Genomic DNA, 22,469 nt, shown 5'->3' with positions numbered 1-22,469 from the left:
TTGCCACCATTGGAAACAATATAAGCAGCAAATCTGCGATGCATGCTTTGCACCAGGTTTTGGATGTTGTCTTGTGGAATCCTGGCCCAACCCTCTTGTAGTGCCTGGATAAGCATCTGCCTGTTCAGTGGTCTCCAAGCCCGAAAAACCACACATCTCCCAGTTCGTGGCCTGTCATTGACAGAGTATGTCTGGTTATACTCTCACCAGGTTTGAAATTACTGGCTGTGAGCACCCAAGATGGTGAGCCACAGTACACTGCCCTAGTCCAGTCTCCAACATGCTGATTGCACAAAGGCACTGCTCTCTTGACAGATGTGGCATATTGGTGTTTTTCTGTGATTTTCTTTATTCCTTTTATTCAAGCTTACAATTCAACAGCTGAAATCACTCCATATCCAGTGTCCAATCAATTGTTTCACTAATTAGGTGATTAAGTGCATTTGCTTCAGTCATAGTCACTCAAGCGTGTCATGGTCAAGGATGAATGATCAAGTGAAACCAAAAACATTGCTTCAATGTCCATCTTTTACAGTATATGCCTTTTTTTCAAAAATAAATGTGCTATAATAGTGATAAGTTTCTTTTGATGCTCAGTATACAGTGGTTGTGGCAGTGTTTCTTTTTAGGTATTATTGGACTTTTTGTCTCATCAGCTCTACACAGACGATTTTTTTTTCTCCCTTTAGTGGACAGTATTGAGCCGCTAGACAGGTTTACACACACACACACAGGTGTCGCTGAGCTCCATCAACAGTCCAAAGCAACTATGACCATTGTTCTATAGTCCAATTTCTTTGTTCTTGTGCATATTTTAACCTTGTAGTCTTGTTGCCCTTTCTTAACAGAGGTATTCTTACTGCAACACATCCTTTAAGTCCTGATTTCAAGAGTGACCTTCGTACTGTTGATTTGATGGACGACACCTGTGCCTTCTGACAGTTCTGTTGTCAATTCAACGCTTGTCTTCTTTCTGTTCCTTAAGGATGTTATCGTCAAGTATTGCCCATCCTTGTTAGACAGCGTTTGGGGTCTTCCAGTCCTAGGTTTGTCAATTACAGATGATGCTTCTCTGTACTTGTTTATTATGCTTCAGATACCACACCTTGAAAATTGAGCGATGCGAGCTATTACACTCAGTGCTTTTCCTTCTTTATGCAAGTCAAGATTGTTATAATAGTAGAAAACACTAGTGGAGGCTTTGAATGAATTGTTGAGGCTCATAATGCATCAGAGTAGAAAAATACAACATGTCTAAGACTTTTGCACAGCAGTGTATATTGTTTTAGAAACAGCTTATTATGTGCACTGTGAAAAGTGCATAGGCACATGAAGATATTTTGGTTAGGCTTGTTTTGAGAAAAAAAGCCAGGATTGTTTTCAGCCAGCTCCTCTTCCAGAACCACTATTGTTTGTGCTTTTTTCTGCTAAAACATAGCTGCTTGTGCTGTTTTTGGTTTCAAGTTAATTTTTCACAACATCTTTATAATCAGCAAAGCAATTTGTAGCTGTCTTCAAGAACTTTTACACATTCACAGACATTTTGGGTTGGCTCGTTCAGAGAAAGAATTAAATACACCGTATTTTGCTTTTATTAACTTTTAAGCCTAAGGTCTCTTTCGCAACACAATCCATTCAATTGCTGGTTTCCCATCTTACAAGTCATCAGATTTTATTTAAGTCACAAAATAATATTAGCAATTAAAGCTCATAACAAAATCTTTGTTTCTTACAAGAATCACTCGACAGGATAATTTACATTTTGTATTGTGCTTTTCCACGCACCATATAGAAATCATTATAACATGTTTTATTCACAGATCAAATAAGAGAAAATACATTTCAGTTGAGCTGATCACTTAGTGGTATTTCCCATTAATAGTACCCCCCCTTTGTATTGGTGCATGTGTAGGGGTTTATAGTTAGTACATCACCAGAGCATAATAGACAAACTGATGTCTTTTAATACTATGTGTGGAACATAACCCTCTACCCAGATCTTCTAGTTTCATTTGGCCATACTTGAGCCCTCACTGACATGTGCAATACTGATCTTTCTCCTCCACAGTTGATGTCATATGATACCACATTTAATCTTGGTGATTTCGATTGATCACCCTTTGTGAATCGCAATGTAACTGTGTTTGGGGAGTCAATGTTTCCTGATGCATTCTTTTTGCAGGAAAGAAAGTTCAAAAGTTATCATCATGACTTTCAGAGGCATATTTTGCAGCAACTGAATGGTGAAAAAATACATGCCTTTCTTTTTGTTACTAACGGAGAAAGAGGAATTGTGGAAACAATTCAGCAAGATTATCCTAAACTCCTGCATGTCTTTTGCTCCAAACACATCATTTAAGATTTAGATAATTGGATCAAACAGCACAGGGGTTTAAAGGATGACACAAATGTTTTAAAAGCTCATGTAAATCAACTCCTCAATAGCTCTTCATTGGCCTTTTAGCAAGAGCTGCATGACAATTTTTGACTGGAATGGAGCATTCAATTCGAACAGTATTTTGACTGACAGGTTAAGGATCCCATAGCACTGCATGCTGCAAAATTTGTTACTGAGATGTTTGCTGCCTTCCAGGACAACATAGCCGCTACAGACAATAACGGCGAAAGCATGCACAAAGTCATAAAGCAGCAAACTGATTAGAAAACCATGCCTGTTGACAGCATGGTACTGGCAGTGTTTTACATGCAGATTTACTACATCCATGAGTTCAGACATGTGCACACTGTGGTATTGGAAATTATGAACTAAAGAAGAAGTTTCATTACCTGGCTGAGAGTCCTGTTCACATGTCACTTCCAGTGTATTATCCTTTGGAAACAATCATTGAACAGATTAAAAGTGGTTCTGTAACACAAGTGGCACGTGTGGGGAAAAAAGACAACAGTACAGGTGTTCTGGGGAAAAAGTAAACTGGGGGAAAAAGCGGATCAGTCTAGAATTTAAAGGGGAGGAGGTTCCACTGTTTCTAAGGATTACGCATAGATCGTTGTACAAGTGCTACGTCTGGGGAATTAGTAGATAGAGCCCAGAGAATAAGTAGATCGGATATATTAACAAAAATAAATACTTTTAAATTTACATAAATAAGTAGATGGGACGTATGTGACAGTATAACGATTGATAAAAGAATGCTGTAATATATATTAACAATAAATACATAATTTAAAATTAAGTTAGTAAGTGCAATTTGTATGTCTGTTTAACAAACGTTATTGCAACTCAAAGTTTTTGATATTTAACGTGTAAGCAGTAGCTAAGGAGGTGGATTTTGTAAGTATAAATTTACATAAATAAGTAGATCGGACGTATTTGACAGTATAACGATAGATAAGAGAATGCTGTAAAAGAGTTCTTCTGGTCTTTTATTTTTCTTTAAAACTAGGATGATAACATTTAGTCTTTGTAAACTGTGACAGTTAGCGCTAGGCCTACTGACAAAATAATATTAGCAATACTAATAATACTGTATGATTGTATGTCATTAGAATATATTACTAAAACATGTTAATTTTGATTAAATATTGACAACATTTTGATGTGTAAAGCCTTTTAATAATATACAGTAAATAAATCTTTGCGACCACACATCAACTACAGTCTACATCTGGCTAACAACGACATTTTTAAATACACACCGGCAGAAAAAGTTGACAAACGTTTAACACTTTAGTCCGAGTATAAAGACATAATTGAAAACTTTGCATTACACAATTTTGAATTCATTTGCAGTCATCACAGGTGAAAGATATGCATATGTGGTGAGTACGTCTGTTCGCAAATGGGTAGCACTGGTTATTTCAGAAGACGAACACAAACACTGCAAGGCCAAAAGGCAGAATAGGACAACTCCACATTCCTATTGAGATGTGCACAAACTCCTCCTGGCAACAGATATATGCATGCTGAAAGAAAAAAAAAAACATTTATGCACTATTTATCTACACTTACAAACCATGACAACAGCAGATGGTCTACCTGCAAAGAGTTTATGTTCTGGCAGGTTCTCAGCTGTGGACTGTATAGTTCATTGTTGCCAATGTAGGAAGTGATACCATGGGGCTTGCATTTCAACATACACCACAAAACTTCCTAAGTACTTCATTTGTGAGACATGGTTGTAATTCAAAATATTTGTGTTCTGGATTATAAAACATGAACTCTTATTCCTTAGTTATCTATAGTTTTACTTTTTTTTTTTTCTTATTCCAAGCCTCATTCCAAGGAAAACAGCTGTTTTTCCATTTCATTCCACTTTTACTTTGTACATGAGTTTATTTGTAAGAAACTGTATTAAGGTTTTTAAGATTTCTGTTAGGGATTTTAAGATACAAGCTGTCATTGCTTATTTATCTATGATTTTACTGATTTTTCGGTATTAATAGCTTGTCATTCCATGAAAAACAGCTGCTATTCTACGACATTCCACTTTTAGTTTGTATAATACAGTAGTTCATGTCTATGTAATGACATAATGGGTTTTAAGATTTGTCTGGGAATTTTAAGTTATAAGCTATCATTCTTTTTTCTGTTATATTCAACAAGTATTCCTTTCTCCATTGTAATCAATGGGCACTCCTTTCTCCATTGTAGTCAATGGACATTCCTTTCTCCATTGTAGTCAATGGGCATTCCGTTTTGTCATTCGTTTTAATCTGTGCCGTTGGGAATAGCGGATTTATTTATTTACTATTCTAAAATAAATGTATTATGATTATTATTATTACCACAGTCGTTTCATTTTTTATTATTAACTGTTTTTACTAAACTTTCAAAAAACGAGCCTTTGAGAGGCCGACTCCACAACAGCGAGTAAAGTGCAAAAACTGCTATGTCTTTATTTAAAATGAATAAGTGAACAGTGATATCCAGACCCATAGCATTAAAACACCACCAGCATTTAGAAAACAATAACGTCTTGGCAGTGTGTATAGCTTTTGAAAGCAGATGTAGACGTCTTTACTGATGCGTTTTATGTGCACATGATCTTGCGGTCTCCCGTAAAGCTTGATCCAAAGCACACATTTTCAAAGTTCCTATTTGGCTTTGGATAAGAAATACAATATATTCCCCCTTCCAAACGTTCTGGGTACCTTGTGTCGCTGTTGCGAGCCCCCGGCACACTTTCACAATTATCCACTTATCACAATCCTTTGCTGCAGTGACTACACTTTCTGAATATCCTCATTCAGCAGAAAACTGTTCAAAAAGTCACATTCAGAGATCCCCTACAAATTACTTTCATTCACACATAATAATAATAATAATAATAATAATAATAATAATAAATAATAATAATAAAATAGTAACCCCTGTGTTGAAATTAGATTTAGGTCACTTAGGCCCGCCCGGCTGCAGTTTTGTTGGTGGAACTGAACCAGAACACTGAACCAATTCTACACATTGTGTTCGGGTCTCGTTAATATAGTTCCTACCAGTACAACTATGAAAGCTGTAATTCCTAGAATTTAGATTTTCTTTGGTGAAAGTAATTGCAAGAACGCATGGTAAATTATGAACTGTCCCGCCAAAGAAGGGACACTTGGGTGGCGTAGAGTCCCTGCAATCTGCTTCACACCGAACGTGCGTGAAATGCTTTTTGTCCTTCTTCCATTGCCGTATTATTGCTCCCTGTGCTCCACGTCGGCTGAACAGGCGCAGTCAGTGCTTTCACCTGCTGGGAGATGAGAGACAGCGAGCAGGAAGGCAGAGGCCCGGATTAATAGAATATCGGCATTTGTAATTATATACATTAGGTTTGGACAGCAAACGCAGCATAAAAAGATGTTTAAGAAACTCAAACAGAAAATTAACGAGGAGCAGTCCCCACAAAAGAACGCACAGTATCAACAGCAGGCCCAGGTACGATAGGTACAGTCTGAGTAGTATACTTTAAGATGTGTGTTGATTGCTGGTTCTGAAAACCCGTTTTACCATCAGTAACGGAACCGCATTAACTGCAAGAACGAATACGAGAAACACCTGTTTGTTTCACATTTGTTGAAATGCTCGTCTTATATTCACCATTTATTCCCAGGTTTTTGTACAGCAAGTAATCAAGGTTACGCGATTGGCATAATGAAGACATTTAATGATTTCGAATATTGCATGTTGCATTATTATAAACCCAACGAATGTTGACGATCTTTTTTTTATTATTATTTGAGATTTCGATATACAGCGTTTGTTATTTTTTAGTTTGTTTCTTTTTAATTGTCATCATACTATGAGGTTCAGTTTAAGTAGTGCTTCGAGTTAACACAGCGTAGTTTCTGCGCAGCTTTAAAGAAGTGCATGTATTACAGAATTATACTGTTTTGTTTAATTAAAGTGTTCATTTTTTGCCAGTGGATATGGCAAATTGTTTTGATTTGAAAGTTGGGCACTGGTATGGTTAAAAGCAGTGGAAGTAAAACGAGCAAATGCATTAAGGTCTTGACAGGCTTTGGCTCACCTAAGTGCTCAGGTGACACGACACATCCTGCTGTTTGGGGGTTGGGCGAAATACCTCACTCACTTACATTGTAAACAAGCGTTGGGGTTTTGCTGTCAGTTTACCGTAAAAAGGTGGAATCTGTAATTGCGGTTTATAAAATTGAATCGATCGATTTTAAATGCTTGTCTTTTCAACCTTCGTTCCAGGAAATAAAAATTACTTCTGTAGTGCTATAGAAAGTCCTCATAACCCGTGCATTGTAAAATTCAGATTAAAAAAAGAAGTTATTTTGAAATAACTACAGTACGGCGCAACAGCAGCCAACAGAAACAAAAGTCTAAAAAAATATGTGTTCGTTTGCAAATATAAACAGTACGGTGAAATGTACAACATAAAAAAATCTAATTTTGAAGTTTTCAACGGTCTGTGTGTTATTTTACTTAACATATTGGTTGGGTAGAAACACAAGTCTGTCAACCTGATCTGGATCTAAGGCGGCTCGCTTTTTATTTACAATATTTCCAGCTGAAGGAACAGACGTACCCGGCATGTTCCTGCAGTTTGTCTTCGAGTTTAAAAGTGAAAGTGAAAATAGAACACAAAAATTGTATATATATATATTTTTTTTACCGTTTTCAGAAGTTTGCCATACGGTTTTCAGTATGTTTAAAACTACATTATTTCTTTTGAAGTTGTATACTAATGTACTGTATGAAAACTGCTGTTTAATCGTTTAATAGATTTACGGCCTCTGTTTTTGCAAGTAAGCCTAAATGTGCCATTGAACTGGGCAAAGTAACATTACTCTCTCTTTTTTATAGCCCCATATGAAGCCCAGTACATTACTCTTGTGTGTAGTTGCAATTGATTATGACTAATTATATATATATATATATATATATTATATATATAGATATATATATTTTCAACTAAAAGCAGTTTCTATAAGAGAAAACCTTAAGAACAATACAGGGTACCATACGATAAAAGCAATTGGCGTACAGGCTTTAAAAATTGATAGAAGTTTGCCAGACCGTGCCAAGAAGATTATTCCCCCTGGACTATAATTACAGCATGAAAAGCAGCCTGCTGTATCATTGTGAGCTGCTATCCATACTTCAGGTGATGAAATTCCCTTTGCTCTACAGCTTTCACTTATGTATGGTGATCTTTAAAAGCTTTTAGGGATTATGGCTGGTTTCATGGCCACAGAAGCTACTGTATACAGCTATAAGTCCAAGGATACATATTTTGTCAGTGTTTTTGCCCTTAATAACTAAATTGCATGCAGTGAATGCATTCATTAATGTTTAACTGTGCATTATAAACATTAGAGGAGAAGGGAGAGTCCTTGCATATTGATGGAACGGGATGTATTGTAATGATGTCATATTTTTGCCCTCGGTATGTGTGAGAGCTTTGCCAGTTTTTGTGTGTGCCCAATTTGTAAATCTCTTGTTAGGATATGTATTTTTTTTTTTATTATTGTCTTTGTAAGTGTAATTCTGAAAACAGTGAATTATCTTTGAGAGTCAATTGAGGCACATATTATTATGGGCTAGTGTTATGAGATTTCACAGTACATAGAACTAATTAAGTTTTTACTGTATTCTTAAGCTTTTTGCTCAGTTTTGTGGATTAAGACATCCTGGAAATAACAGTACAGAATCAAACGTGCAACGTACTGTTCAACTGGAAATCCATAAATATTGTTGGCCTATTCAGAGGACACTAACAAAAATCAAGGTCAACTATCACACGGTAGAGACATCATCGAGAGGGCATTATCACGATTAGAACATTTTACCATTGTTTTCTTTAAAAAAAAAAAAAAAAAAAACACACCTTAAACCCTAGATTTACCTTGAACTTGTACTGATTCGTTGGGTACCTTTCTGCTGAGTAAAGACTTTCTAAGAAAATAGCCTCCAACATTTTTTTAAATAAAAAAACAAGGATGACATACATATAAAGAGAAAAAAACAATGAGTTTGTATTTAGTAAATCAATATTTATTCTTTGTTGACTTTATAGGGTTTAAAACCCTATCATTTATAATCTGGATATTGCCTGAGGAACGAACTGAGCAATTACTGAACAGTCGATGTACGGTGGTGTCTGAACTACCAATACAATCGCTTATTAAATACCACTCTAAAATGCCTCCTAACTCCTCATTCTACCTTCAGCCCAAGCCTTTCTCTCCTGAATCTATATATGAATGGAGCAATACTACTGAACTGTCCGCATCTCACTTTGTTGTTGTTGAAAAATGCTGTGTCTGTTCTTCTGTCGAGCTGACAGTCTGTGATTGGCTGTTGGCAGTTGCATGTACAGGGTTGGTTGCTTTCATCTGTAAAGTATTAATTGGTTGGTTTTGGTAGATAATAAAATTTGGACTAATTGTGTCTTTGTTTAGTATTTACTGTCCAATAAATGTGAACTATGCTTAAAAATACATAATGTGAAAAAGAAAAAGCCAGCACTTAAGAACATAAGATTGATTTTAAATTTGATTTGATTGATTGCGCAGATTGATTTTAAATTTGATTCACGGTGCTGAGATGTGCCAGTGGGCATCTACCATCTGTTTCAGCCCGCTAGAACGGCTTGACGGTACTGAATTGTTGTCTAATGAAGACAATCACCCATCTGTATCTCAGCCATCTACTTCTGATTGTACGAGTACTACGGTGACCGAAGCAGTTGCAAACAGTAGTAATGCAGAAAAATGCATGCGAAAAATACGTTCTCATAATTTTGAATGGGAGATAAGTATCCATGGCTTCTTTATTGACACGGCAAGGTGTAGTGCGGGTGAAAGGGCTGCGGGGCTAAAAAAAAAAAAAAAAAAAAAAAAAACAGATACCCGGATAAACACTTTTCGAGAATATTCACTTAAGACAGGTACAGCGAAGCTGTTACTGTTATTGGAATGCAGAAACAATATGAAAACACACCTGGATGAAGGCAACAAACTGCTTAGAATCCTGTCTCGTCATGCGAACGGTTTACTGTTGGTATATAACAAAGAAGAAAGTGTGTCCGAGTTCATACTGTAGAGTGCAGGGGGAAAGCAGCAGCAGGACTAGTATAGATTGTATAAACTACTATATGACATAGTTTCATAATTTAAATGTTCATAAAATGTACCAAAATGCACATCCCTAATGTTTATTAGCCTTTCTGTTAACAACAGTTTAGTATTTGATGGATAGGACGCAACATTTTGGGCATGTGCGTTTCAAGAACGCATGAACAGAAAACCTTGCGCGACCTCTGCCTATTCTTAATTAAGAATGGACTGTTTGCAATTCTGATGACGTGTAAGCTAGGAGAAACGTTGAGATACCGGGGTTGAGTCTGCAGTTGAATAGGACCCTTGCTCGTTCCATTTTTTGTTAAGTTTCCCCACCCTTTTGTCTCCTTTTATAGACCACTCCTAAGTCTGCAACCCCGCCTACAGGTAACAGAAGCCGTTCCTCATCCCTGTCTAACCGGCAGGATGAAAGCCCGATCACTCCAGATGACAGAGAGGTGAGTTTCTTGTATGCTTGTCCTAAGTTCTCAGTGGGATACAGTATGTTGACTTTCCATTTTGACATACCATTCTATTGAGAAGCTTGTGGCTGGTATTCATGGCAGTTTTCCTTAAGGGGTTGAAATCTCAGTTAGTTTAACTAATATTGTCTAGATTGAATACAACTGAATACAAACTAGAAGAATATATTAGTTAAGGTAACACTGGTAATTAACATCAAGTTAATTCAAGTAAATCACAAAAACTGAATCTCTCAACACTTGTTTAAATATTAAATATATTGTTGTTTAAATATCATTAACAGGGAGATTTGTCAGAATTTTTTATAAAAAAATGTTTGTTTGTCAAGGAAGGTTCTATTTTGCACAGAAATACAATTGGTATGAATTATTCAGAATGCGTCGAGCAGTAATTGGGGCAGAATCTTGCTCTTCGTGATCTTCACAGTTCAAAGTAAACCAATTCTTAATTTATTAAGCTGTTGTCAAATTCAGAATGGGAATCCGGACGTGTGTTTGTATTTAACTTTTTTATATATTGTTTTGCCATATTATTAATACAGTGGTGTACAATGTATCCATGTACTATGCATTTAATGCAAGATACTCATAAAAGCACTACATTGTGGTTGAATTAGTATTCTTCAGGCCCATTTGTATACTACAGTATGTGCTTTCTGCTTTTATAACAGTGACTTACAAAAGAGATACTGCCCCTTTCTTCCAGTATTGAAATGTTTAGTTGGCAATGTGACATCATTGTAGTCATAGAAATGTTCTTTGGGATTGATGCTGTTTGACAGGAGGTGAAAAAACTACTGTTTAGAGTGAATAGCTGGGTTCTGAAAAATATAGCATTGCATGTATGCACATGTTGCTACAGCTGTTTAAATAACATACTTGTAATTTCTTTTCATTATTAACATCCTTATAGCGTTCTTCTTCTTCTTCTTCTAATAAAAATAATGTGGTATGGAACAGAAAAGCCAGAGCACTTCCTGCAGTGATTTAGACTCAAACCCCAGTGCACTAGAGTGGCTGTTTTGAAAAAAGCTTTGAAACAGACTGTGACAGGATTGCCGTGAGTGGTGACGTCAGGCCAGATGCAGGAAGAAAAGCAAAACAGGTACTGCAGTTCAAAAGACAAAAACAAGATCACAAACACAAAATAAACAAAACCCAGGTCAGGCTGGGCAGTTGCCTTCACTGAACCTATACGTTTAATATCTCTCTCCTCTCGCTCTCCCGTTCCTCTTCTGAACACCCACCCAGACTGCAGAGAGTTGCAGGTTTATGTACAGGTGACCATCTCCTGATTTAGCAACAAATTAATCACGTAGTTCGGGTGATGGCCACCTTCAGCAAGGTTTTTAATCATTCCTGGCAAAGGACGAGTTACTGCCTCGCCTCTACCAGAACACGTCTAAATAATAAAAAAAAAAAAAAAACTATAACAAAACAAAACGCTTCTACCCCGTCATTTACATATTAACAATAAATACAAATAAATAAATCATAATACAAACACAAAATAAACTGCACAGGGGAAACCCTGTTCTAAATTTAAATAAACTAATACATGTACAGGGCTCCTCGCCCTGTTACACAGACTTTAAAGTTATAAGTGTAAACAGTTGTAGGAGTATTATTAAAGAAAAATTACAGGTACGTTATTTAAAAAGTTGTAGCAACACGTGAGGATGTGTAACGTTGTTTTTCGGAACCCTGCTACTTACTCTAACACCTACCACACTCTGTTGCCATGCACTGCCACCTGATAGGCATACATAGTAACCTATCCCTTTTCATCCACTCTTTCCTTTCCAATGTGGTATATTTGATGGCACCTTCTGTAGACTGACATATGATTGTAGATGGGTGTGTGAAAGTTGGTAGTACTCCAGAAAAGTGGTTTGGTATTCCGGTACTGCATGCTTCCTCATTCTTTAGAAACAGGACAGCCCTTCCAAATAATATTTTGTCATTATATAAAGGCATTGTTTTTATTGGAAAGTAACTTTGGATTGTTGTGTTTATTGACTACTTCTTTGCCCTGGTCACACAAACTCGAATTAGCACTAATCTTTAAATAATGTTGCATTATGTAAGGTAATCCACTAAGTGGTTATTGGGATCTGTGCAAACAGCTTTTAAAGATGAAATGTAATTCAAATGATTACATGTCATATCACTGTATTTTTTAATTGTAACCTTTCTCGGTGCATAAGAGTTGGGGGCAATATCATTCAATATTTTACAGACTACTTACCTGATGGCATTAAACTTGGGTATCCCAGCATTGTGTTGTATTAGCTTAAAAGCATTTGACAGTTTTATGGATGTTCATATTTCCACAGCAGGGTGGTTCATTGTTCTACAGTTCTCATTGCAATGCCAGTAGAAATCTTCAGAAAAAGAGATTCAATACAAATATATTTAAAAAGGCAAATTATTAACTTTCAAACTGACATTATAGTAGTTAGTCATGTTTGTTTTTTGAAGTATTGGTCAGACTTTTTTTGCAATGGATTCAAATGCAGTAGTATTGTCAAATAGTTTCATGATTTCTGCAGATTTCTTTTGGCCACATATAATGTACCATCACGGTTTTTGTTTTGTTTAAGTCTGTTTTTAGTTTTTATGAACTCACCTTTTCTCTGTATTTGAAAAGAAGTTTTTGTGATATCACATACATCTGAAGGGCTGTCGCAGTGGAACACACACAGTAGTGTTCAAATGTTTGGACCCAACAGGTGATTTGCAGCAAGACTAGGTGTGGGGATTTTATAGCCCATTTTCCCTCACTCAGACCCTGTACTTAATAAATATCTGTGTCTCCTCTAAATATTTTATTGAATAAGACCTCTTACAAGTAGAATGGTAGCCTGAAATGTTCTCCTTTTTCGAGGAATGCAGTTCAAGTGGGGGTGGGGAGTTTATTGCTGGATAACTTCACTCAGACTACTTTCTCCCTAAATATAAAAATAGGCGAGAGATTTTAGTGAACAGTCTCTCCCACAAGTGCTGTTGTACCCCAAATATGATCCACTTACTACCAATAAGGACTACCAAGGACAACACTACATTGAATATTGTACCAGTCTTGCCAGTCACCACAAGAAAATCAGTTTTTGGGTAAAATAGAGAACTAATGTTCCACCCAGTCATTCAGCATTGTTAGCAAGTTGATCACATTTTGGATACCACTGAATTTAAGATGGTGTGTTAGCCATTTTTAATCAGAAAATAATGAAATATAAAGGTTGTACACAAACACTGCTCACAGGGCAAAGTAAAAGGTTTAAACAAAAACAGTCTCACACAACACAAAACTAAATAACAAGTACCGTGCTGGTGATTTCCAGCATGAGTAGCATTTGCTTACTTTACTTTCGTTTTTGTTTTGTGTTTACCTCTCTCATCCGCACGCACATTCCTCCTTGAACACCCACAATGAACAACAAAAGCTACAGGTTTGTATACCAGTGACCATCTCCAGATTAGCAATACATGTTTTTTAATATTTGCGTGGTCGACAGCAGCTCTGTTTATACTGAATTGGCTGCCGACCACACATTTTCACAAGATGTCTGGCAGAGATGAACTGCTAACAATCGCCCCTGCCAGCCCACATCCAAACAATAACAAAGAAAATGTTTGTTTTAAGTAAACACAAAATAATTCAAAACATACCAAAACACACAAACCATTCTTTTCAAATACACCCGTTCTCAAATAAACAAACATAATAGAGTGCAGGTAAGCTATTGTAAACTACAAGAGCAATACACAGGGCCTATATTTAAACTGTTTTATAATTGTAAATGTTAAAAAATGAACAAATATCGTTTGCTTGTATTTGACAAAAATGAACAGGTATTCTTTACTTGTTGCATTTACTTCAGAAAATGAGTAAACATATTGTGTGCTTGTCAGCAATTTATACATTTGTTTTACAACAGTCACACAGAAATAACATTTTGTATATGTATTAGTAAAAACACTTATGTAGAAAAAAGATGTAATGTGACATTAACTTTTATAGCCCTTACTGTCAAACATTGCGTATTATATCTTCGACCTATACTGTACAGTAGAAAAGAAAAATGTAGCCTACACAATGTCAACTACAACAACTTTTGTTAAATTGTTCACTTAACCAAAAAAAAATATGTCAAATATTAAATTTATGTTTACAAAATAGTCAAACTTGAATTTGTTACTTACAAAAGACAACACAATAATCAATTTCTGCTTCAAAATACTGCTGAATATACCTGCAACCAATGCAGATTAAGCAAGATCAACATAAATTACAAAAAGTAATTTTGAAGTACACTGTAATAATAATAACAACTTAAACCATCAATGTTGTTTAGGATTCAACTTTTGGGTGCACATATACTAGAGGTTCTGCACTGTAATTATAAAATAAAACAAAAATAAATACATACATACTTAAAAGTATGCTATACACAATATTATATTTTACTATCTTGTGTAAAATGCATGCCAATAGATAGTCACGAGCTGTATCCTGAGGCTTTGTAAACAAAATGCTTACATCACCACTCACCAGGCGCTTGTAACTCAACACCAGGATCAGCTTACTGCTGCAGCAAAGAAGTGTGTCTCTTCAATAAACAAGGCACAAACATGCTTTTACACACACACACACACCCTCATTCACACATTAGGGAAATAACAAAAATACTTCTACAACATGCAAAATAGTTATTTTTTAACCTGGAAATAATAACAAGGCAAAAAAGAAGTGGTAACTGTAAGCATTGCGCACTGGTATCAGCTGTACAATGAATAATGCCATAGGCGCATGTTCTTTTATGATTAAAAATATAAGTATTAAAAAAAATAGTAAACAGTAACAATTATAATTTCTAAACAAACTGCCAGGCAGTTTGCAACTTCCAATCACAGTATCAGTTGGAAATTTTGGCAAGCTGTAGCATTGCAGCACTAGTGTCAGCAACAGATCAGTTTTATGAAGCAGTTTCAATTCAAAATACTGCATTAGTTCATCATCTCACGATGCTTTATAACATTAAACACCATAGTAAACATGACCCTATCTACACACTGTAAGGAGTTATAAGCTAGTTTTACATTTATCCTGATGGAGAGGTCAAAGGTCACAATCTTTTGAATAAAGCATATAGGGATTCCTAAATGTGTTGTATAGTAACCATAACCCTATCTGCACTGTAAGAAAAGTTACAAGCTGGTTTTACGTTTGACCTTAGAGGTTAAAGGTCACAGGCAAGGTCATTTTTGGATAGAGCACATACGGTTTCGTATATGTGTTACATAGTAACCATTAACTTATCTGCTGTTTGTAAGGATTTATAAGCTACTTTTACATTTGACTGAAGATTTTGAAAGGTTTTTAAAGAAATGCATTGGGCAGCTGTATTGGTTTATGCACAAACACCATTTTTGAAAAAGTAAATTGTATTGACACAGTGATGATGCTTGTCAACTTTGGAGTTAATCAAACCATTTTTCAACTGAAGCGGTTTTAAATTTAAGAAGAAAATGTAGGTCTGGTAGAGATCTTATTTTACAAAAGAACACAATTGTTCCCTGTTTGAATTCCATTGTCCTCTGGATGATGCTTACCAAGTTCAGTGTTAGCTTGTTAAACGGTTTTCAAACAGAAGCAGTTTGATGTTTGGGGCGCGTTTCAGTGAATTTGCTGGCAGCCATTTTCATATAAAAAATGTATCTCTGCAGCTTGTGCTGGAAGTAGGTTTGGGTGTTGATGACATGCAATGTTTCAGATCAGTCGGTTCACTGGTTCACAAGAAGGTTTTTCTAAAAAATGCATTGGTTGACGCAGGAGCGCAATTTTTTATTTTTTTTTGCATCTGAACTGTAATCTAAACTGGATGATACCTGCCAAGTTTCGTGTTGATTGGTTACACTGTGCGAACAGGAGCAGTTTAAAGTTTTGGGAGGAAAAATGACACTGAAAAAAGAAAAAAAAATGGCGCATCAGAAAGAACAACAGTATTCCAGGTACATTTTTTGGGTGGAAGATAGTTATAAGAACTATTAGGCTGGTAAAGTTATTTTTCATGTATATTATATTACAATGTTATGCATCACTGGCAGCAAAAAGTAGAACATACATCTGTTTATTTAGTTCAGTGCTCCCTCGTTATAAGGCTGCCCTTTTTACTGCAGAACCAATTTATAATGTGGTATAATCAGGGCTCCCATTTCACTGGCTCTTGCATTCTCTTAGAGGAACACAAATAGCACAGTGTCATAACTACAGCTCCAGACTACAGCTTTATAAAGGGGGAGCCCTGAACATCCCTTCACAGCTTTGCAGACTGGTAGAACAAACCGGTAACCCAGGGAGGTACTCCGTTGTTTTTTCTTTTGTTTCATTTCTCAGGCATCCTATCTGATGAGCCCTTGAGGGTTAAACACTTCTGTTTTTAATTATATTTATTTTCTCATTGCTCTTTGTTTCCCTCTCCACCCTGCTTATTGCACTGACTGAGACAGCTGCTAGCCGGGATGATAGCAGAGCCCGCTTTTCTCTCTGAATATACTATCTTTGCTCTGGACCGTACCAAACGACCTAAAGCAGCTCAGATTGCCAGTGTGGTGAGTCCTCTCACCCCCTCCAGCGATGCCTTTTGCGGGGTAGGAGAGCCCTTGTAGAAAAAAGTAAAAGACTTAGTGCTTGCAACCTGCTTTCAATATCTGTTTCTCTCTGACACAAAGGCATCTCACCCTGCTAACCCTGCACTAAACCCTAGGGTCCACTTTGTAATACCTTTTGGCTTGTGTGCTTTATTGTAGTTTGCTGTTGTACTGTATCTAACTTTGTGTGTATTTTCCCAAAGAATGACTTCCTCTACCCCTCAGTATTTGCAGCACCCCTTCCCCCTGCGCTGCAGTCCCATTGAAGTATACAGTTTAATCCCCCCTGACCTTCCCTTACTCAGAAATGTGTTTGTTTAACACAGAGCCTCCAGACAGAAATGAGCAGAGCTGAGGACTTGTACAAAAGTTGGCCTTGGGGAGTTGCTTCTTATTTGATTTGAAGTGTGTTTTAACATCCAATTAGTGCTGACTTTGAAACATTTTAGGGAAGCAAAATACATTTTTTCATGGTGTGTATAGTTGAATCAATGAGTGGCTGCCGGTGTACTGTAATTCTGCTAATGGTGTTCGTTGGCCCTCATGTCAGCTGTCAAATTAATAAAAGCTTCACACCATTACCAATGGTTGTTAAACATTTTGTGTCAGCATTTTAAATAACTACCATCCATAAGGTTGTGATAAGTAACCCCAACGTTTTATCTGGTCCTTTCAAATTTCCTCACTTGCTGTTTTATCTGTGCTAGCTGCCTGCCTATAACGTTGAGTTCCTCTCTTGCTCCCTTTTCCTGCAGAACGTGTCACAACAAAGAAAGCAAACCACTCTCAAAATAATTTGATGTTGATGGCAAGTGCATACTGTATTGTATTTTGCACGTTCACGTGTGAAACATCTTTTAAATAAAAGCAAACCATTTGTAGGACAAATTGACCGCACAAGTCCAGTTATGTATTTAATGAAATCTATATGTTTGAGAAGGGGTCCACACCATTGTCATTACCTAATGAGAATGGTAACGTGTGAATTATTTTATTTTTTGTAATGCACACAATGAAAACTAATGTCATTGAATCCGAGGACATGGCTATGTGTACCAGCCAAATGTCATGACTTAGTGTAAGCCCTTTAAGTGCTTGTGAATAAAATGTTATGCTAGAATTAATGCGCAAGTCTAAAATAAGTAGTAATGTTAATAAGAAACAGTTCAACAAATGTTTTTTTCTGGAAATATTTTTATATTCAATATGTTTTATTGAATTCAAGCTAGCTACCATATTCCTTCGAATATAAGACGCAGCCCAAATTTACCACCTTCAATTTGAGGAAAAAATAAAACATCAAAAATGTGCGTTTACAAAGATACAACCTCAATGATGCTGTTGTGTCGTACAATACTGACACGAAACAGTGTTGTTGTAGATTAACCGCAGAGCTTGTTTATTGTGCTGTGTACTGAATAATACTTAAGATGGCATCTTTGTTGTACACATACCACCACTCACTCACGTAATCACATGTCCTGGCAACAGCAAGCACAACACAACAATTAGGGCTACAGATTTTCCATGATCGCGGAATCACGGGCGGAGTCGTGTAATTTGACATTGGGAACGGAATTGGCATTTTGAGAATGGAATTCTGTTTTGCAACTGCACCTTTTTAAAAAAACAAAACAAAAAAAAACTGCGCAAGCAGTCGTTTACCGCTGTTATTCGCCTATAAAAAGTCATTGATTTCTTTGAAAACTACAATACCCAGAAGCCCAGTGATGATGCTTGTATAAAATGTTTTTGTATGTTTTTTTGATCAGTGAAAAGGTTACTGTTTTTTTTTTTTGTGTGAACTCCAGTAAATTATCTTTATCCAGTCAAATCATAGAGTGCCTAAATAAGCATGATACTTCACCTTAATAAAAAACAGTAATGAAAAAGAAAATGTAGAACATAAAAAAAACTATAATGGCTACAATGTTTTGCCGGCTGTACAGAATTCCTGGGGAGAACCCTAAAAGTGAAAAACGATCGTCAACCAATCCCCCCTACCCCCCATATATATATATATATATATATATATATATATATATATATATATATATATATATATATATATATATATATATATATATATATATATATATATATATATATATATATCTATACTCCTTAATAATACTACGTACTCAGAGTGATTTTTAGGTTTTTTTTACTCATGTTGCTATAACATGGCTCTCTCTACTCTTGCTAGTAAGAACAGAAAGCCTGTGTATTTATTGTGCAATGAATGTGTGTGTCAGTAGTTAAAGAATACAATATGAAAAGGCATTTTGAAACCAAACCAGGAGCTTTTGTAAATACGAATCCAGAGGACGCAGTAGTTAGAAGTTCAAAAGTAGAAGCGCTGCTCTCTTCTTGTAGCGGTGAACTTGGATAAAAGTAGTAGTTGGGCATTCCAAGTTGGGTAGAAAGCTAAGGTAAAAACCATTGACAACAATTAATATTAAAAATAAATAAATAATAGTGACCTTCGTACATATTGTTTAAGGACGTAGCGATACCTGCATGGTGGGTGTTTTAATAGTAGTATCTACAACAAATAACAATACAAAGCAAATTAGTTTTTGTTACAGACTTTCTAACAAGTTACAGTACTTAAGCTCTGTAGCACTGGCAACTAGTATTAAAGTTACAGTTGCTAATATTAGAATTCCATTAACATTTAAAGTGTATGGGACGGGATTGGTTCCTGGGAAAATTTTAAAAACTATCAGGGTTGCTAAATACATCTATCTAAATAATAAAAAGGATGTGAACTAAATCCTTAGCTGCCAGTATGGCGGCAAGAAATTATTTAAGCCATTGACCCAGATGCGTTTTGATCTTCAGAGGTGATTCGCCCCTAGCCTAGCCTAGCCTAGCCGTTCAGTAAGACTATTCTTACTGCATGGTCATGTAATCTTGTTCAGTCAATCACATCATTTAATTGATCCAAGCCATTTTATAAGTCTTCAGTAGTGAAAACAGTTTTGGGTAACATTCTTTTAACATCTTTTAATGTGTATGGTGGGACCATTAAGAGACACAACTTACCACCTGGGGGTATTGACACCACCCTAACCTGTGACTTAAAACTTTTTTGCATTGAAGATGTTGAGAAAGACTTGCAGACAAAATGTTTGTAAAAACATTGTACTATGTTTTGTTTTTTTAGTCTTACTACATAGTTTACATTTAGTGTTCTAATTGTAGACTATGTACAAGCAGACAGAAAGTATGTACAGGCAGACCAGAAAGTAGATACATTATATTTAGGAAAATAAAGTACTGTCAAGTGGAGACCACAGTTTGCCACTTATAGTAACTAGTGCATTAAAAGCCCAATTTTAATGAACTGTAACTGTCACCAAGCATACAAATTTCAATATGTATGCCCTGTTTATGGGGCAAACTTAACTGTCAATGACATGGGTTTCCATCAATTTAAGTTTCAAAATAAAACTCTATTCTGATTACACAAGGAAAGTTGGAACATTGGCCTCCACAACAGATAATAAATAAACCGTTAATGAAGAACTATCCTGTGAATTTTTTTTTTTTTCACTGTTCATGTCCAACACAATGATTTTAGAAAGCGAAATTAAGTAATGCCAACTGCTCCTTCAGTTACTTCTCTACTAATTTTTGCTGCCACTTATGGGTGCTTAGTTGTAGATTTGTTTTAGTTTTTAACTCCCTTGGTTCCAATTAACATGAGGGCATCTCTTACCAAATCGGTAACATGCACTTCGCTCCAGTTAGTAATTCTTAACCAGAAGAATTGGGAGTGGGCTGCAGTTGTTGTTAAGTGTGGCTAAACAAAACCTTGTTCTAGTGCAGGTATTATTCACTCTGTTCTTTATCTCTCCTCGTAATTTAAAAAAGGCTGACACAGAAACTGCAAGACCCGCTGGCAGTGTTAATGGAGATGAAGCAGATAGCCCACAGGTCAGTCCCAAAGCTGGTAGTTCTTCTGTTTATCTACAAAATCCTCTTTTTCACTCAAAGCACAGGCATCCACAGTGCACACATATCCTCACAATACTCAGAGTATGCTCCTCAACACTGTGCAATAAGAATTCAGCATTGTTATCATGGGCGTCTTTGTTTGTCCATTCTTAATAGCACCAGGTCAGAATCTTGCATTGAATAGTCTTTTTCTGGATATGTCATGATATTTGTAGAACTGACATGGCCTATAAACCTTTACCTTCTTGTTTGTTAGGGTTACACAGCTGGGGCAAAGTTGGCCAGTGACAAACCTAATGGCTACCATTTTGTAGTTATTTTGTATAGATAGTTAGTGTGCATAAGATTGGAGCATTAGGTGGCACAACGGCTTTAATGTACAGTCTGTCACAAGGTGCATTGTTTTTGTTCACAAAAGTAAAAATGTTTAGTTTTAAGTGGTGTGGCATAGGCTGAATGTTTTATTTGTAAAGAAATCCTTACTAGAGATTTCTGAAGTGGCTAATCTCTTTATTCTTTACCTGTAGAAGCCTGAGGCGCAGTCTTTTGCCCAGAAGCTCCAGCTGCGAGTGCCCTCCATGGAGTCCCTGTTTCACTCGCCCTCCAAGGAGTCTTTGTTCCGCTCTCCCTCCAAGGAGTCGCTGTTCCGCTCTCCCTCCAAGGAGTCGCTGTTCCGCTCTCCCTCCAAGGAGTCGCTGTTCCGCTCTACCTCCAAGGAGCGCAGCGCCTCGCGGGAGTCCCTGAACCGCCTGGGGGATCCAGAGTCTGCCACCACCCCCACATATGACCCCCCCTCCGACATCGAGAGTGAGGCAGAGGACACCATGGGCAGCACAGACAGCCTCAGCAAAGAGCAGCTACATCACAGGCTGCGCAGGATGGAGAGGAGCTTGAGTATCTACAGGGGGAAGTATTCAGAGGTGGGTCTAAAAATATCACTTGCTCTGTGTCCCATTGAAGGAAATAATAGAAGGCTACAAAATGACTGTGTGCAGTATATTGAAGTGCTGCATTGACTATTCATAATATTTCATTCATTCTTTTATTTTACTCTTAAATTAAAACCCTGAATCTCTAAGTAATTGTTTGTGTTGAGAAAACTTTTTATCCACCATGGAAAATGTGAATATTGCCTCGCCAATATAATCCACTTATCAGTCAATCAGGAGAATTGAAGCTTAACCTCCATTCACACTGCCTGGCCAGTCGTGGTCCCTGGAGTGTAATGAAGTGAACTAGCCCCAGCCAATCTTTCTCTGTAACCCCAAGAGAGCACAGAAGCCGATGTAGCACTTTGTGGGTCTCCAGCTAAGATCATTTAATTGGAGTGAGCGAGATTAAAACCAAGGTCACATGACTCGCTCAACACTCAAAATGGTAGCACGAGTCACTGAGGTCTTGCCTTTCCTTCCTTATGTGGTGCAATCAATACACATTTGAATATCCATCACGTGTCGGTGAAGCAGTAATTCAAACAGCACCTCAATGTTGAAATTATTTTTCTGTTTTCCACTTCAACTGATTATTTAGAAACACAGGCCTTTGAACTTGTCACATACTCTCAGATGTTCTGACAAATTGAAAAGAGAGATCCAGCTCAGTATAGATGCCATTCCAGATTAATAACATTAATTATGGGTGCGCCCTCCCCCTGCATTGGCAAATGTAATTACCAAAGCTATATAATTTAGGACATCTTTGAAAGTGAGATGGCTAATGTCAATCGATTTTATCCTAGCAAAATACAGATGACAGTATTTGCATTTTGTATAGAAAGTAAGCCAAGTATGAAAAGGAGATGTTTTCCATGTAATTGAAGATTCCTTGGTAAAGGAT

General features: G+C 36.6%; 1 protein-coding gene across 7 annotated transcripts in view; it reads left to right on the top strand.

Annotated features, from left to right (window-relative positions):
* Nucleotides 1-5,664: 5,664 nt before the first annotated feature.
* The window catches only part of LOC121314706 (golgin subfamily A member 4-like), a 91,750-nt gene continuing 74,945 nt past the window's right edge, over nucleotides 5,665-22,469 (top strand). For 6 of the 7 annotated variants that reach the window (XM_041248249.1, XM_041248250.1, XM_041248254.1 and 3 more), the window contains exons 1-4: nucleotides 5,665-5,881; nucleotides 9,891-9,992; nucleotides 20,550-20,612; nucleotides 21,161-21,553. In XM_041248249.1, coding sequence (XP_041104183.1) covers nucleotides 5,804-5,881; nucleotides 9,891-9,992; nucleotides 20,550-20,612; nucleotides 21,161-21,553 — 636 coding nt within the window. In that variant the 5' untranslated portion in view covers nucleotides 5,665-5,803. The remainder of the gene's footprint in view (nucleotides 5,882-9,890; nucleotides 9,993-20,549; nucleotides 20,613-21,160; nucleotides 21,554-22,469) is intronic. The other variant, XM_041248252.1, reaches the window with a different exon arrangement.

This window comes from Polyodon spathula, chromosome 4 (genome assembly GCF_017654505.1).
Source record: "Polyodon spathula isolate WHYD16114869_AA chromosome 4, ASM1765450v1, whole genome shotgun sequence".
Classification (NCBI taxonomy): Eukaryota; Metazoa; Chordata; class Actinopteri; order Acipenseriformes; family Polyodontidae; genus Polyodon; species Polyodon spathula.
Note: the sequence above shows the minus strand (reverse complement) of the source record. Positions and strands in the feature narration are given on the sequence as shown.